At 43.6% G+C, this 17,870-nt stretch overlaps 1 protein-coding gene across 1 annotated transcript in view; it reads left to right on the top strand.

The window, feature by feature from the left end:
• LOC135524875 (cAMP and cAMP-inhibited cGMP 3',5'-cyclic phosphodiesterase 10A-like) overlaps nucleotides 1-17,870 on the top strand; it is a 174,800-nt gene that overhangs the window by 145,862 nt on the left and 11,068 nt on the right. Inside the window, exons 11-12 of the mRNA XM_064952731.1 lie at nucleotides 4,202-4,260; nucleotides 12,557-12,608. Coding sequence (XP_064808803.1) covers nucleotides 4,202-4,260; nucleotides 12,557-12,608 — 111 coding nt within the window. The remainder of the gene's footprint in view (nucleotides 1-4,201; nucleotides 4,261-12,556; nucleotides 12,609-17,870) is intronic.

Here is a 17,870-nt window from a genome sequence, read left to right as displayed (position 1 = left end):
ATAAATGCTTTAAAACACACTCTTGATAAATGCTTGATAACACACTCTTGATTAATGCTTTATAAGGTAGCACATGGTCATTGGGATAGGGTTGTGCCTGCTGTGAACATGATAACCTACTGTTGTGTTTCAATACTTCATTGGCTCAAATAACGCTCATAGTACAATTGCACATGTCCGGGGTTGTGTTCTCATGATGGTGTTTGTGTGAAGCAGGACTCCCCTGTGACTGGGTAGGTCTCAGTCTAATCAACCCTAAAGCCTTTTTGCACTTGACCCTCAAGGGCCGTCATTATGGCGTGTAAAGAGCCTTGTGGTTTGTACCTACGTGAAAAGTACAGTGTCCCAACACATCCTTGGGGCGGCAGTGTAGCCTAGTGGTTAGAGCATTGGACTCGTAACCGAAAGGTTGCAAGTTCAAATCCCCGAGCTGACAAGGTACAAAATCTGTCGTTCTTAACTGACTTGCCTAGTAAAATAAAGGTAAGTAAAATAAAGGTAAATAAAGGTAAGTAAAATAAAGGTAAAATATAAAAATAAAATCCTGGGTCGCAGTGGGTTTCTCTCACGTTTCTGTCCGTTCACAAATACATCATTTTGTTACAGCAGTCTGCACTGATTTAAGGCAACGGTGTTTCTCTCTCTCCCTCTTTCTCTCCCTCTTTCTCTCCCCCACCCCCCTCTCTCTCCCTCTGTCTCTCCCTCTTTCTCTCCCCCACCCCCTCTCTCTCCCGCTCTGTATCTCCCTCTTTCTCTCCCCCACCCCCCTCTCTCTCCCTCTCTGTCTCTCCCTCTTTCTCTCCCCCACCCCCTCTCTCTCCCGCTCTGTCTCTCCCTCTTTCTCTCCCCCACCCCCTCTCTCTCCCGCTCTGTCTCTCCCTCTTTCTCTCCCCCCCCCCCCTCTCTCTCCCGCTCTGTCTCTCCCTCTTTCTCTCCCCACCCCTCTCTCTCCCGCTCTGTCTCTCCCTCTTTCTCTCCCCCACCCCCTCTCTCTCCCGCTCTGTCTCTCTTTCTCTCCCCCACCCCCTCTCTCCCGCTCTGTCTCTCCCTCTTTCTCTCCCCCACCCCCCTCTCTCTCCCGCTCTGTCTCTCCCTCTTTCTCTCCCCACCCCCCCTCTCTCTCCCGCTCTGTCTCTCCCTCTTTCTCTCCCCCACCCCCCTCTCTCTCCCGCTCTGTCTCTCCCTCTTTCTCTCCCCCACCCCCCTCTCTCTCTCCCGCTCTGTCTCTCCCCCTCTTCTCTCCCCCACCCCTCTCTCTCCCGCTCTGTCTCTCCCTCTTCTCTCCCCCCAACCCCCCTCTCTCTCCCGCTCTGTCTCTCCCTCTTTCTCTCCCCCACCCCCCTCTCTCTCCCGCTCTGTCTCTCCCTCTTTCTCTCCCCCAACCCCTCTCTCTCCCGCTCTGTCTCTCCCTCTTTCTCTCCCCCAACCCCCCTCTCTCTCCCGCTCTGTCTCTCCCTCTTTCTCTCCCCCACCCCCCTCTCTCTCCCGCTCTGTCTCTCCCTCTTTCTCTCCCCCACCCCTCTCTCTCTCCCGCTCTGTCTCTCCCTCTTCTCTCCCCCACCCCCTCTCTCTCCCTCTGTCTCTCCCTCTTTCTCTCCCCCACCCCCCTCTCTCTCCCGCTCTGTCTCTCCCTCTTTCTCTCCCCAACCCCCTCTCTCTCCCTCTCTGTCTCTCCCTCTTTCTCTCCCCCACCCCCTCTCTCTCCCGCTCTGTCTCTCCCTCTTCTCTCCCCCCCCCCCTCTCTCTCCCTCTCTGTCTCTCCCTCTTTCTCTCCCCCACCCCTCTCTCTCCCGCTCTGTCTCTCCCTCTTTCTCTCCCCCACCCCCCTCTCTCTCCCGCTCTGTCTCTCCCTCTTTCTCTCCCCCACCCCCTCTCTCTCCCGCTCTGTCTCTCCCTCTTTCTCTCCCCCACCCCCCCCTCTCTCTCCCGCTCTGTCTCTCCCTCTTTCTCCCCCCCCCCCCTCTCTCTCCCGCTCTGTCTCTCCCTCTTTCTCTCCCCCACCCCCCTCTCTCCCGCTCTGTCTCTCCCTCTTTCTCTCCCCCACCCCCTCTCTCTCCCGCTCTGTCTCTCCCTCTTTCTCTCCCCCACCCCCCTCTCTCCCGCTCTGTCTCTCCCTCTTTCTCTCCCCCAACCCCCCTCTCTCCCGCTCTGTCTCTCCCTCTTTCTCTCCCCCACCCCCCCTCTCTCCCGATCTGTCTCTCCCTCTTTCTCTCCCCCAACCCCCTCTCTCTCCCGCTCTGTCTCTCCCTCTTTCTCTCCCCCCACCCCCTCTCTCTCCCGCTCTGTCTCTCCCTCTTTCTCTCCCCCAACCCCCTCTCTCTCCCGCTCTGTCTCTCCCTCTTTCTCTCCCCCACCCCCCTCTCTCTCCCGCTCTGTCTCTCCCTCTTTCTCTCCCCCACCCCCCTCTCTCTCCCGCTCTGTCTCTCCCTCTTTCCCTCCCCACCCCCCCTCTCTCTCCCGCTCTGTCTCTCCCTCTTTCTCTCCCCCACCCCCCTCTCTCTCCCGCTCTGTCTCTCCCTCTTTCTCTCCCCCACCCCCCTCTCTCTCCCGATCTGTCTCTCCCTCTTTCTCTCCCCCAACCCCCTCTCTCTCCCGCTCTGTCTCTCCCTCTTCTCTCCCCCACCCCCCTCTCTCCCGATCTGTCTCTCCCTCTTTCTCTCCCCCAACCCCTCTCTCTCCCGCTCTGTCTCTCCCTCTTTCTCTCCCCCACCCCCTCTCTCTCCCGCTCTGTCTCTCCCTCTTTCTCTCCCCCAACCCCCTCTCTCTCCCGCTCTGTCTCTCCCTCTTCTCTCCCCCCACCCCCCTCTCTCCCGCTCTGTCTCTCCCTCTTTCTCTCCCCCACCCCCTCTCTCCCGCTCTGTCTCTCCCTCTTTCTCTCCCCCCCCCCTCTCTCTCCCGCTCTGTCTCTCCCTCTTTCTCTCCCCCACCCCCTCTCTCTCCCTCTGTCTCTCCCTCTTTCTCTCCCCCCCCCCCTCTCTCTCCCGCTCTGTCTCTCCCTCTTTCTCTCCCCCAACCCCTCTCTCTCCCGCTCTGTCTCTCCCTCTTTCCCTCCCCACCCCCTCTCTCTCCCGCTCTGTCTCTCCCTCTTTCTCTCCCCCACCCCCTCTCTCTCCCGCTCTGTCTCTCCCTCTTTCTCTCCCCCACCCCCTCTCTCTCTCCCGATCTGTCTCTCCCTCTTTCTCTCCCCCAACCCCCTCTCTCTCCCGCTCTGTCTCTCCCTCTTTCTCTCCCCCACCCCTCTCTCTCCCGATCTGTCTCTCCCTCTTTCTCTCCCCCAACCCCCTCTCTCTCCCGCTCTGTCTCTCCCTCTTTCTCTCCCCCACCCCCCTCTCTCTCCCGCTCTGTCTCTCCCTCTTTCTCTCCCCCCAACCCCTCTCTCTCCCGCTCTGTCTCTCCCTCTTTCTCTCCCCCACCCCCCTCTCTCTCCCGCTCTGTCTCTCCTCTTTCTCTCCCCCACCCCCTCTCTCTCCCGCTCTGTCTCTCCCTCTTTCTCTCCCCCACCCCCTCTCTCTCCCGCTCTGTCTCTCCCTCTTTCTCTCCCCCACCCCCTCTCTCTCTCCCTCTGTCTCTCCCTCTTTCTTCTCCCCCCACCCCCCTCTCTCTCCCGCTCTGTCTCTCCCTCTTTCTCTCCCCCACCCCCCTCTCTCTCCCGCTCTGTCTCTCCCTCTTTCTCTCCCCCACCCCCTCTCTCTCCCTCTCTGTCTCTCCCTCTTTCTCTCCCCCACCCCCTCTCTCTCCCGCTCTGTCTCTCCCTCTTTCTCTCCCCCCACCCCCTCTCTCTCCCGCTCTGTCTCTCCCTCTTTCTCTCCCCCACCCCCTCTCTCTCCCGCTCTGTCTCTCCCTCTTTCTCTCCCCCACCCCCTCTCTCTCCCGCTCTGTCTCTCCCTCTTTCTCTCCCCCACCCCCTCTCTCTCCCGCTCTGTCTCTCCCTCTTCTCTCCCCCACCCCCTCTCTCTCCCGCTCTGTCTCTCCCTCTTTCTCTCCCCCACCCCCTCTCGCTCCCGCTCTGTCTCTCCCTCTTCTCTCCCCACCCCCTCTCGCTCCCGCTCTGTCTCTCCCTCTTTCTCTCCCCCACCCCCCTCTCGCTCACTCTGTAATCCTGCTGTTGACACTTAAATAAAGTGCTAACTAACTGTTAGCATGCCATCGTTGACGTTAGTTTGAAAGCTGAACATCCGATGTGTTGTTTTTGTATCCCCAGGTGTGCAGAGGCCTAGCCAAACAGACTGAGCTCAATGACTTTCTACTAGAAGTGTCAAAGTAAGATTGTCTCAATGACTTTTCATTCATTTAGAAATGTGACACTTATGTCTTGTAGCACATATACTAATGTCGGATTTGAACTTGATCACTCTTTTTGTCGCAGAGAATTTTCCTGGGGGGGGGGGGGCAGTTGACTAGGTTTTAACTCCAATCCCTGTTCCTGGAAAGATACCCTCCTGTAGGTTTTAACTCCAACCCTGTTCCTGGAGAGCTACCCTCCTGTAGGTTTTAACTCCAACCCTGTTCCTGGAGAGATACCCTCCTGTAGGTTTAACTCCAACCCTGTTCCTGGAGAGATACCCTCCTAGGTAGGTTTTAACAACCCTGTCAAATCACTGGCACAAATCAATGAACCCTCCTGCTTCATGGTTTTAACTGCCAACCCTGTTCCTGGATAGACCTACAATCCTATACTTAAGATACCCTCCCCTGTTGGGACCACCATTGTTATCCTTTATTTAACGAGGCAAGTTAAGAACAAACCCTTGTTCCAATGAAGGAGCCCAACACCCTCACTGGCCCAACACGGGCTCCAGCCCGAGAAGAACCCAACCCGAAGAAGTGAAACATTTATTGTGACATGGGACTCCCAATCAGTTCATCCTATTCGAACCAGGGTGTCTGTAGTGATGCCTCAAGCACTGAGACGGAGTCTTAGAATCACTGAAGCTATTGGACACATAAATTGTAAAAAATAAATTGCTGTTTGGGTCATGGGGTGGGTGCATTCCAATGAGTTGGGTCCAGCTTGGAACCCAATCTGGTATTTATACCCAGCTTAAGGTACAATGTAGGTACAGTACTGTTTTGTATAATTCCAGCTGCCTCCTGGATTGTAAATATTTTATATTCATTCAATACCCTTATCAATCATCTATACCCTTATCAATCATCTATACCCTTATCAATCATCTATACCATTATCAATCATCTATACCATTATCAATCATCTATACCCTTATCAATCATACCCTTATCAATCATCTATACCCTTATCAATCATACCCTTATCAATCATCTCGGGACCTTATCAATCATCTATATCCTTATAATCAGATACCCTTATCAATCATCTATAGTATAATCATCTATACCCTTATCAAATCTTATTTACAATCATCTAGGCCTTACAATCATCTATACCCTTATCAATCATCTATACCCTTATCAATCATCTATACCCTTATCAATCATCACCATTATCAATCATCTATACCCTTATCAATCATCTATACCCTTATCAATTAACCCTTATCAATCATCTATACCCTTATCAATCATACCCTTATCAATCATCTATACCCTTATCAATCATCTGCCTTATCAATCATCGATACCCTTACAAATCATCTATACCCCAATCACTTATCAATCCACCCTTATCAATCATACCCATCAATCATCTATACCCTTATCAATCATCTATACCCTTATCAATCATCTATACCCTTATCAATCATCTATACCCTTATCAATCATCTATACCCTTATCAATCTCGCACTGATCAATCATCGATGCCTTATCAATCATCTATACCCTTATCGCCTATATCCTTATCAATCATCTATAACCTTATGGATCATCTATATAAATTGTAAAAATACCCTTATCAATCATCTATATTTATCAATCATCTGGGGGCATAATCATCTATACCCTTATCAATCATCTATACCCTTATCAATTGGATACCCTTATCAAATCTGTACCCTTATCAATACCTTATCAATCATCTATAGGTATCAATCATGTACCCTTATCAATCATCTCTACCCTTATCAATCATCTCTACCCTTATCAATCTATCAATCATCTATACCCTTATCAATCATCTATACCCTTATCAATCCTCTATACCCTTATCAATCATACCCTTATCAATCATCTCTACCCTTATCAATCATCTCTACCCTTATCAATCTATCAATCATCTATACCCTTATCAATCATCTATACCCTTATCAATCCTCTATACCCTTATCAATCATCTATACCCTTATCAATCATCTATATCCTTATCAATCATCTATACCCTTATCAATCATCTCTATTTATCAATCATCTCTCTTATCAATCATCTCTTATCAATCATCTTATCAATCATCTATACCCTTATCAATCATCTATACCCTTATCAATCCTCTATACCCTTATCAATCATCTATACCCTTATCAATCATACCCTTATCAATCATCTATACCCTTATCAATCATCTCTACCCTTATCAATCATCAATACCCTTATAAATCATCTATACCCTTATCAATCATCTATACCCTTATCAATCATCTATACCATTATCAATCATCTATACCCTTATCAATCATACCCTTATCAATCATCTATACCCTTATCAATCATCTATACCCTTATCAATCATCTATACCATTATCAATCATCTATACCCTTATCAATCATACCCTTATCAATCATCTATACCTTATCAATCATCTTATCAATCATCTATACCCTTATCAATCATCTATATCCTTATCAATCATCTATACCCTTATCAATCATCTATATCAATCATATATACCCTTATCAATCATCTATACCATTATCAATCATCTATACCCTTATCAATCATCTATACCCTTATATCTTAATCATCTATACCCTTATCAATCATCTATACCCTTATCAATCATCTATACCCTTATCAATCATCTATACCCTTATCAAATCACCCTTATCAATCTATACCCTTATCAATCATCTCTACCCTTATCAATCATCTATAACCTTATCAATCATCTATACCCTTATCAATCATCTATACCCTTATCAATCATACCCTTATCAATCATCTATACCCTTATCAATCATCTATACCCTTATCAATCATCTATACCCTTATCAATCATCTATACCCTTATCATACCCTTATCAATCATCTATACCCTTATCAATCATCTATACCCTTATCAATCATCTATACCCTTATCAATCATCTTATCAAATCTATACCCTTATCAATCATCTATACCCTTATCAATCATCTATACCCTTATCAAATCATACCCTTATCAATCATCCCTTATCAATCATCTATACCCTTATCAATCATCTATACCCTTATCAATCATCTATACCCTTATCAATCATCTATACCCTTATCAATCATCTATACCCTTATCAATCATCTATACCCTTATCAATCATACCCTTATCAATCATCTATACCCTTATCAATCATCTATACCCTTATCAATCATCTATACCCTTATCAATCATACCCTTATCAATCATCTATACCCTTATCAATCATCTATACCCTTATCAATCATCTATACCCTTATCAATCATCTATATCCTTATCAATCATCTATACCCTTATCAATCATCTATACCATTATCAATCATCTATACCCTTATCAATCATCTATACCCTTATCAATCATACCCTTATCAATCATCTATACCCTTATCAATCATCTATATCCTTATCAATCATCTATAACCTTATCAATCATCTATACCCTTATCAATCATCTATACCATTATCAATCATCTATACCCTTATCAATCATCTATACCCTTATCAATCAAACCCTTATCAATCATCTATACCCTTATCAATCATCTATATCCTTATCAATCATCTATACCCTTATCAATCATCTATAACCTTATCAATCATCTATACCCTTATCAATCATCTATACCATTATCAATCATCTATACCCTTATCAATCATCTATACCCTTATCAATCACCTATACCCTTATCAATCATCTATACCCTTATCAATCATCTATACCCTTATCAATCATCTATACCCTTATCAATCATCTATACCATTATCAATCATCTATACCCTTATCAATCATCTATACCCTTATCAATCATCTATAACCTTATCAATCATCTATACCCTTATCAATCATCTATACCATTATCAATCATCTATACCCTTATCAATCATCTATACCCTTATCAATCAAACCCTTATCAATCATCTATACCCTTATCAATCATCTATATCCTTATCAATCATCTATACCCTTATCAATAATCTATAACCTTATCAATCATCTATACCCTTATCAATCATCTATACCCTCATCAATCATCTATACCCTCATCAATCATCTATACCGTAACAATCATCTATACCCTTATCAATCATCAATACACTTATCAATCCTCTATAACCTTATCAATCACCTATACCCTTATCAATCATCTATACCCTTAGCAATCATCTATACCCTTATCAATCATCTATCTATTGAGAATTTCAATAATAATTTTTCTAAGGCTGGCCATGCTTTCCACCTGGCTACTCCTACCCCGGTCAACAGCACTGCACCCCCCACAGCAACTCGCCCAAGCCTTCCCCATTTCTCCTTCTCCCAAATCCGTTCAGCTGATGTTCTGAAAGAGCTGCAAAATCTGGACCCCTACAAATCAGCCAGGCTATACAATCTGGACCCTTTCTTTCTAAAATTATCTGCCGAAATTGTTGCCACCCCTATTACTAGCCTGTTCAACCTCTCTTTCGTGTCGTCTGAGATTCCCAAAGATTGGAAAGCAGCTGCGGTCATCCCCCTCTTCAAAGGGGGGGACACTCTTGACCCAAACTGCTACAGACCTATATCTATCCTACTGTCACACCCTGACCATAGTTTATTTGTATGTTTCTATGTTTTGGTTGGTCAGGGTGTGATCTGAGTGGGCATTCTATGTTGGATGTCTTGTTTGTCTATTTCTATGTCTGGCCTGATATGGTTCTCAATCAGAGGCAGGTGTTAGTCATTGTCTCTGATTGGGAACCATATTTAGGTAGCCTGGGGTTCACTGTGTGTTTGTGGGTGATTGTTCCTGTCTCTGTGTTTGTTGCACCAGATAGGGCTGTTTCGGTTTTCCACGTTTGTTGTTTTTTATTGTTCGTGTTTCATCTTCATTAAAGATGTATCTAACTAACCACGCTGCATTTTGGTCCGATCCTTGTTCCACCTCTTCGTCAGAGGAGGAGTTAGAAGAAACCCGTTACACCACTGATAATTCCACTATAATTGAGAATTTCAATAAGCATTTTTCCACGGCTGGCCATGCTTTCCACCTGGCTACCCCTACCCCGGTCAACAGCACTGCACCCCCCACAGCAACTCGCACAAGCCTTCACCATGTCTCCTTCTCCCAAATCAAGTCAGCTGATGTTCTGAAAGAGCTGCAAAATATGGACCCCTACAAATCAGCTGGGCTAGACAATCTGGACCCTTTCTTTCTAAAATTATCTGCAGAAATGATTGCCAACATTATTACTAGCCTGTTCAACCTCTCTTTCGTGTCATCTGAGATTCCCAAAGATTGGAAAGAAGCTGCGGTCATCTCCAAACTGCTACAGACCTATATCTATCCTACCCTGTATTTCTAAGGTCTTCGAAAGCCAAGTCAACAAACAGATTACCGACCATTTCGAATCTCACCATACCTTCTCTTCTATGCAATCTGGTTTCAGAGCTGGTCATGGGTGCACCCCAGCCACGCTCAAGGTCCTAAACTATATCTTAACGGTCATCGATAAGAAACATTACTGTGCAGCCGTGTTCATTGATCTGGCCATGGCTTTTGACTCTGTCAATCACCACATCCTCATCGGCAGACTCGACAGCCTTGGTTTCTCAAATGATTGCCTCGCCTGGTTCACCAACTACTTCTCTGATTGAGTTCAGTGTGTCAAATCGGAGGGTCTGCTGTCCGGACCTCTGGCAGTCTCTATGGGGGTGCCACAGGGTTCAATTCCTGGACCGACTCTCTTCTCTGTATACATCAATGAGGTCGCTCTTGCTGCTGGTGAGTCTCTGATCCACCTCTACGCCGACGACACCATTCTGTATACTTCTGACCCTTCTTTGGACACTGTGTTAACAACCCTCCAGGCAAGCTTCAATGCCATACAACTCTCCTTCCGTGGCCTCCAATTGCTCTTAAACACAAGTAAAACTAAATGCATGCTCTTCAACCGATCGCTACCCGCACCTGCCCGCCTGTCCAACATCACTACTCTGGACGGCTCTGACTTAGAATACATGGACAACTACAAATACTTAGGTGTCTGGTTAGACTGTAAACTCTCCTTCCAGACCCATATCAAATATCTCCAATCCAAAGTTAAATCTAGAATTGGCTTCCTATTTCGCAACAAAGCATCCTTCACTCATGCTGCCAAACATACCCTTGTAAAACTGACCATCCTACCAATCCTCGACTTTGGCGATGTCATTTACAAAATAGCCTCCAATACCCTACTCAACTAATTGGATGCAGTCTATCACAGTGCAATCCGTTTTGTCACCAAAGCCCCATATACTACCCACGATTGCGACCTGTACGCTCTCGTTGGCTGGACCTCGCTTCATACTCGTCGCCAAACCCACTGGCTCCATGTCATCTACAAGACCCTGCTAGGTAAAGTCCCCCCTTATCTCAGCTTGCTGGTCACCATAGCATCTCCCACCTGTAGCACATGCTCCAGCAGGTATATCTCTCTAGTCACCCCCAAAACCAATTATTTCTTTGGCCGCCTCTCCTTCCAGTTCTCTGCTGCCAATGACTGGAACGAACTACAAAAATCTCTGAAACTGGAAACACTTATCTCCCTCACTAGCTTTAAGCACCAACTGTCAGAGCAGCTCACAGATTACTGCACCTGTACATAGCCCACCTATAATTTAGCCCAAACAACTACCTCTTTCCCTACTGTATTTAATTTATTTATTTATTTTGCTCCTTTGCACCTCATTATTTTCATTTCTACTTTCCACATTCTTCCATTGCAAATCTACCATTCCAGTGTTTTACTTGCTATATTGTATTTACTTTGCCACCATGGCCTTTTTTTGCCTTTACCTCCCTTATCTCACCTCATTTGCTCACATCGTATATAGACTTGTTTATACTGTATTATTGACTGTATGTTTGTTTTACTCCGTGTGTAACTCTGTGTCGTTGTATGTGTCAAACTGCTTTGCTTTATCCTGGCCAGGTCGCAATTGTAAATGAGAACTTGTTCTCAACTTGCCTACCTGGTTAAATAAAGGTGAAATAAAAATAAATAAAAATAAAAATAAAAATCTATACCCTTATCAATCTATCAATCATCTAAACCCTTATCAATCATCTATACCCTTATCAATCATCTATACCCTTATCAATCACCTATACCCTTATCAATCACCTATACCCTTATCAATCACCTATACCCTTATCAATCATCTATACCCTTATTAATCATCTATGCCCTTATCAATCATCTATACCCTTATCAATCATCTATACCCTTATCAATCACCTATACCCTTATCAATCATCTATACCCTTATCGATCTATCAATCATCTATACCCTTATCAATCATCTATACCCTTATCAATCACCTATACCCTTATCAATCACCGATACCCTTATCAATCATCTATACCCTTATCAATCACCGATATCCTTATCAATCATCTATACCCTTATCAATCATCTATGCCCTTATCAATCATCTATACCCTTATCAATCACCGATACCCTTATCAATCACCTATACCCTTATCAATCATCTATACCCTTATCAATCACCTATACCCTTATCAATCATCTATACCCTTATTAATCATCTATGCCCTTATCAATCACCTATACCCTTATCAATCATCTATACCCTTATCAATCATCTATACCCTTATCGATCTATCAATCATCTATACCCGTATCAATCATCTATACCCTTATCAATCACCTATACCCTTATTAATCATCTATGCCCTTATCAATCACCTATACCCTTATCAATCATCTATACCCTTATCAATCATCTATACCCTTATCGATCTATCAATCATCTATACCCTTATCAATCATCTATACCCTTATCAATCCTCTATACCCTTATCAATCATCTATACCCTTATCGATCTATCAATCATCTATACCCTTATCAATCATCTATACCCTTATCAATCACCGATACCCTTATCAATCACCTATACCCTTATCAATCATCTGTACCCTTATCAATCATCTATACCCTTATCAATCATCTATACCCTTATCAATCATCATTACCCGTATCAATCATACCCTTATCAATCATCATTAGCCATATCAATCATACTCTTATCAATCATCAATACCCTTATCAATCATACCATTATCAATCATCTATACCCTTATCAATTATCTATACCCTTATCAATTATCTATACCCTTATCAATCATCTATACCCTTATCAATTATCTATACCCTTATCAATCATCTATACCCTTAGTTTATCATTCTCTCTCTTTCTCCAACAGAACGTACTTTGACAACATTGTGGCAATAGATTCTCTACTTGAACATATAATGGTACGTTTTTGTTTGTTTGTTTGTTTGTTTGTTTGTCTATTTCGTATTTTAGTCTATTTTGTGTTTTTCTATTTGTTTGTGATGCCTGCTATTTCAGGGAAGGGACTTCTTCAAGGGACTACCACTTCCACGAATGTCTGGCCCAAGTCCATGATGGTTGTCTAGAATGTGTATGAGGACCACCGTGGATGTGTGTCGTGTTGTGGTGACATACTGTACTGCGTACTGTGTATTGTATTGTCATGTGCCACTGGTGTCGCCTCAGTTCATATGTCTCATATCCTGTTTTTGATTGTTGTTTTTTTTACCTGACAATTTATGCAACTTCAACTTGCATAGCCTTGCTAACGTGTTTAAAAGACCTTTCTGAATCGCTGTATGATTACGGCGAACCCTGGAGCGAATCAGGTAACACTTTACAATAATGTTCCATTTGTGGTTTATAACGGGTTTGTAATTATGTTATTAACGGTTATTTTATCATTTGTAAATGCATTATAAACCATTTAATATATGGGTTATGATAAATAGGTCAAACTAGTTCGATAGTCAGTCAGTTGCTTGCCAAATAGTGAGCCACTATTTACCTCCAGCTATTAAGCATTAATAAATGCACTTACAAATGCGTATAATATTGAACACTTAAATGCATAGTTAAACAATTGTTATTTTCTCACTTTTGGGTGTGATGAATTGCTCTGTACCAGATGCAGAAATGGTTTGTTTTCAGACCAGTTTTCACACCAACTCCCATGATGCCCCACGTTTGAAACCCAGATGCATTGGTACACTTATTTATTCCAGGAATAAAGCCCTCATCTGAAGATCTCAAGTCATATTATTGATTTGGTTCGCTGGTTCCGGAAGTTTTGCTGAATGATTTAGCAGGCTGCTCAGCTAGCTAAGTAGCTAGCTAGCTAATGTTAGCTAGCACCTCTGTCCTAGTTAGTAAACTTTAGCTAGCTAGCATTAGGTAAAACCTCAAGAAAAAAAAATATATAGAAATTCTGCTCTACAATTTAGGACAAGATACTCTTCAGTGTAAGAATCAACGCTGGAGACGAGAAGCAAGTGCAGGGAGGGAACATTTAATGATATATCTGGACATGGGACAGGACAGCATCTGAACATGCCACACAACGACGTTTATGCTGACATAGGGAACAAACCGGGGAGCAGACAGTTATAGACGGGGCAATCAACGAAGGGAAGGATTCCAGGTCAGGTCCAATGAGCGCTGCTGCGTGTAATGATGGTGACAGGTGTGAGTAATGAAGGGCAGCCTCGCGCACTTGGGCGCCAGACAGGGTGAGTGGGAGCAGGCTTGACACTTTGGCATGATATAGTTAGCTAGCTAAGTAAAACATGTTTGCTGGCTCATTAGGTTCGCTAGCTAGCTGGCAAACTTTAGCTGCCAGCTAGCTAGTTAATATTGACATGACATAATTTCCATGCAAGTTGTTTAGCTAGCTTTTTTGGATTAGCACGCTAGCTAGCTAGTTATCTAGCTAGCTACTTTTGAACTGAGCTAGTTATGTAACTTTTTGTCTCTAACGAGGTAGCTGGTAAGTTAGCTACTTAGCCTCCTTTGTCAGCACACTAGTGGTTCCAATTTTAAGACTAACACACACAAGCTAGCTAACTACCTAGTGTATTATTTTGATAAATAGCTAACCCCTTTAATTAATCTGTGGTAGCTAGCTATTATTGTTATTATTAGCTAGCAGTGGATAACATGACTTGCTAAACCTAAATGGTATAGATAATGGTGATAGTATAGTTCTGTATAGCTAGGGTGTATATGCTACGTTGTCATCAATTCCTCGTCTCTCCCACAGATTGCTGTACGGTCTCAACTCCAGGATGGGAAATGCTTAACGAGAAAATAAACATGATAACCCTATGTTATATTGTAAATAGTTAATCAGTTGTCAAATTCTATTCTGACTTGTAATATTAAAAAGAGGAGAAAAATAACCCACTCTGAATGAGCTAGGATACTCACTATACCAATGGTCGGCTACGGATTTGAGTCACTGCAATTAACATGTTTTGCCCATGTATCCTTACCTTACATTACATTTTATTCGTGTTATGTATTACATGTTTGAAGAGATTATACACTGTTAAAAATTTTTGCATCTCATTAATAAATGTCCAGAAAGTTTCCAGTTATTTTTAAAGAAGTTGTAAATATGAGTAGGCCTAATTCCTTAGTAAAATGGTCATCCGTTATACGTGTTGGTAACCCAACAACTCAGTGATAAATATTTATAGGACTGTCACTTTAAAATAAGGTTATACATGTTGGTAGCCGAACAACTCAGTGATAAATATTTATAGGACTGTCACTTTAAAATAAGGTTATACGTGTTGGTAACCCAACAACTCAGTGATAAATATTTATAGGACTGTCACTTTAAAATAAGGTTATACGTGTTGGTAACCCAACAACTCAGTGATAAATATTTATAGGACTGTCACTTTAAAATAAGGTTATACGTGTTGGTAACCCAACAACTCAGTGATAAATATTTATAGGACTGTCACTTTAAAATAAGGTTATACGTGTTGGTAACCCAACAACTCAGTGATAAATATTTATAGGACTGTCACTTTAAAATAAGGTTATACATGTTGGTAACCCAACAACTCAGTGATAAATATTTATAGGACTGTCACTTTAAAATAAGGTTATACATGTTGGTAACCCAACAACTCAGTGATAAATATTTATAGGACTGTCACTTTAAAATAAGGTTATACATGTTGGTAACCCAACAACTCAGTGATAAATATTTATAGGACTGTCACTTTTAAATAAGGTTATACATGTTGGTAACCCAACAACTCAGTGATAAATATTTATAGGACTGTCACTTTTAAATAAGGTTATACGTGTTGGTAACCCAACAACTCAGTGATGAATATTTATAGGACTGTCACTTTAAAATAAGGTTATACATGTTGGTAACCCAACAACTCAGTGATAAATATTTATAGGACTGTATTCCAGTTACCATGAGAGGATACCTCCTCCACTGTTACATCAACCAATGGTATTACAGTTACCATGAGAGGATACCTCCTCCAATGTTACACCAACCAATGGTATTACAGTTACCATGAGAGGATACCTCCTCCAATGTTACACCAACCAATGGTATTCCAGTTACCATGAGAGGATACCTCCTCCAATGTTACACCAACCAATGGTATTACAGTTACCATGAGAGGATACCTCCTCCACTGTTACATCAACCAATGGTATTACAGTTACCATGAGAGGATACCTCCTCCACTGTTACATCAACCAATGGTATTCCAGTTACCATGAGAGGATACCTCCTCCACTGTTACATCAACCAATGGTATTACAGTTACCTTGAGAGGATACCTCCTCCAATGTTACACCAACCAATGGTATTCCAGTTACCATGAGAGGATACCTCCTCCACTGTTACATCAACCAATGGTTTATTTATTTTTATTTTTTTATTTCACCTTTATTTAACCAGGTAGGCTAGTTGAGAACAAGTTCTCATTTGCAACTGCGACCTGTTCAAGATAAAGCTTAGCAGTGTGAACAGACAACACAGAGTTACGCATGGAGTAAACAATTAACAAATCAATAACACAGTACAAAAAAAGAGAGTCTATATACATTGTGTGCAAAAGGCATGAGGAGGTAGGCAAATAATTACAATTTTGCAGATTAGCACTGGAGTGATAAATGATCAGATGGTCAGGTACAGGTAGAGATACTGGTGTGCAAAAGAGCAGAAAAGTAAATTAATAAAAACAGTGTGGGGATGAGGTAGGTGAAAATGGGTGGGCTATTTACCAATAGACTATGTAAAGCTGCAGCGATCGGTTAGCTGCTCAGATAGCACATGTTTGAAGTTGGTGAGGGAGATAAAAGTCTCCAACTTCAGGGATTTTTGCAATTCGTTCCAGTCACAGGCAGCAGAGTACTGGAACGAAAGGCGGCCAAATGAGGTGTTGGCTTTAGGGATGATCAGTGAGATACACCTGCTGGAGCGCGTGCTACGGGCGGGTGTTGCCATCGTGACCAGTGAACTGAGATAAGGCGGAGCTTTACCTAGCATGGACTTGTAGATGACCTGGAGCCAGCGGGTCTGGCGACGAATATGTAGCGAGGGCCAGCCGACTAGAGCATACAAGTCGCAGTGGTGGGTGGTATAAGGTGCTTTAGTGACAAAACGGATGGCAATGGTATTCCAGTTACCATGAGAGGATACCTCCTCCAATGTTACATCAACCAATGGTATTACAGTTACCATGAGAGGATACCTCCTCCAATGTTACATCAACCAATGGTATTCCAGTTACCATGAGAGGATACCTCCTCCACTGTTACATCAACCAATGGTATTACAGTTACCATGAGAGGATACCTCCTCCAATGTTACACCAACCAATGGTATTACGGTTACCATGAGAGGATACCTCCTCCAATGTTACACCAACCAATGGTATTCCAGTTACCATGAGAGGATACCTCCTCCACTGTTACATCAACCAATGGTATTACAGTTACCATGAGAGGATACCTCCTCCACTGTTACACCAACCAATGATATTACGGTTACAATTTCACACCAGTGTTCACCATACTTGGACTATCACAGAGAAGTGGTAAGTGTGTTGATATAATTTGGTAGGGGGTCATAGGTTAGGAATGATGATTGAATAACATCCTGGATATAAAGTTTGCCAAGGGCATCAGGGTTTCAAAAGGTGGGTCAAGACGCGTCATGAAAATTAACCTCCTCCCTTCCCTCTCCTACCTGCCTCCCTTCCCTCTCCTACCTGCCTCCCTTCCCTCTCTTTCAGTTACTGGCCCAACCCTCTAACCACTAGACTACCTGCCTCCCTTCCCTCTCCTACCTGCTTCCCTTCCCTCTCTTTCAGTTACTGGCCCAACCCTCTAACCACTTACCTGCCTCCTTCCCTCTCCTACCTGCCTCCCTTCCCTCTCTTTCAGTTACTGGCCCAACCCTCTAACCACTAGACTACCTGCCTCCCTTACCCTCTCCTACCTGCTTAACCCCTTCTCCCTTCTCTATCAGTTACTGGCCCAACCCTCTAACCACTAGACTACCTGCCTCCCTTCCCTCTCCTACCTGCTTCCCTTCCCTCTCTTTCAGTTACTGGCCCAACCCTCTAACCACTAGACTACCTGCCTCCCTTCCCTCTCCTACCTGCTTCCCTTCCCTCTCTTTCAGTTACTGGCCCAAC

Source organism: Oncorhynchus masou, chromosome 31 (assembly GCF_036934945.1).
Source record: "Oncorhynchus masou masou isolate Uvic2021 chromosome 31, UVic_Omas_1.1, whole genome shotgun sequence".
Lineage (NCBI taxonomy): Eukaryota > Metazoa > Chordata > Actinopteri > Salmoniformes > Salmonidae > Oncorhynchus > Oncorhynchus masou.
This window is presented reverse-complemented; position numbering and strand designations above follow the sequence as displayed.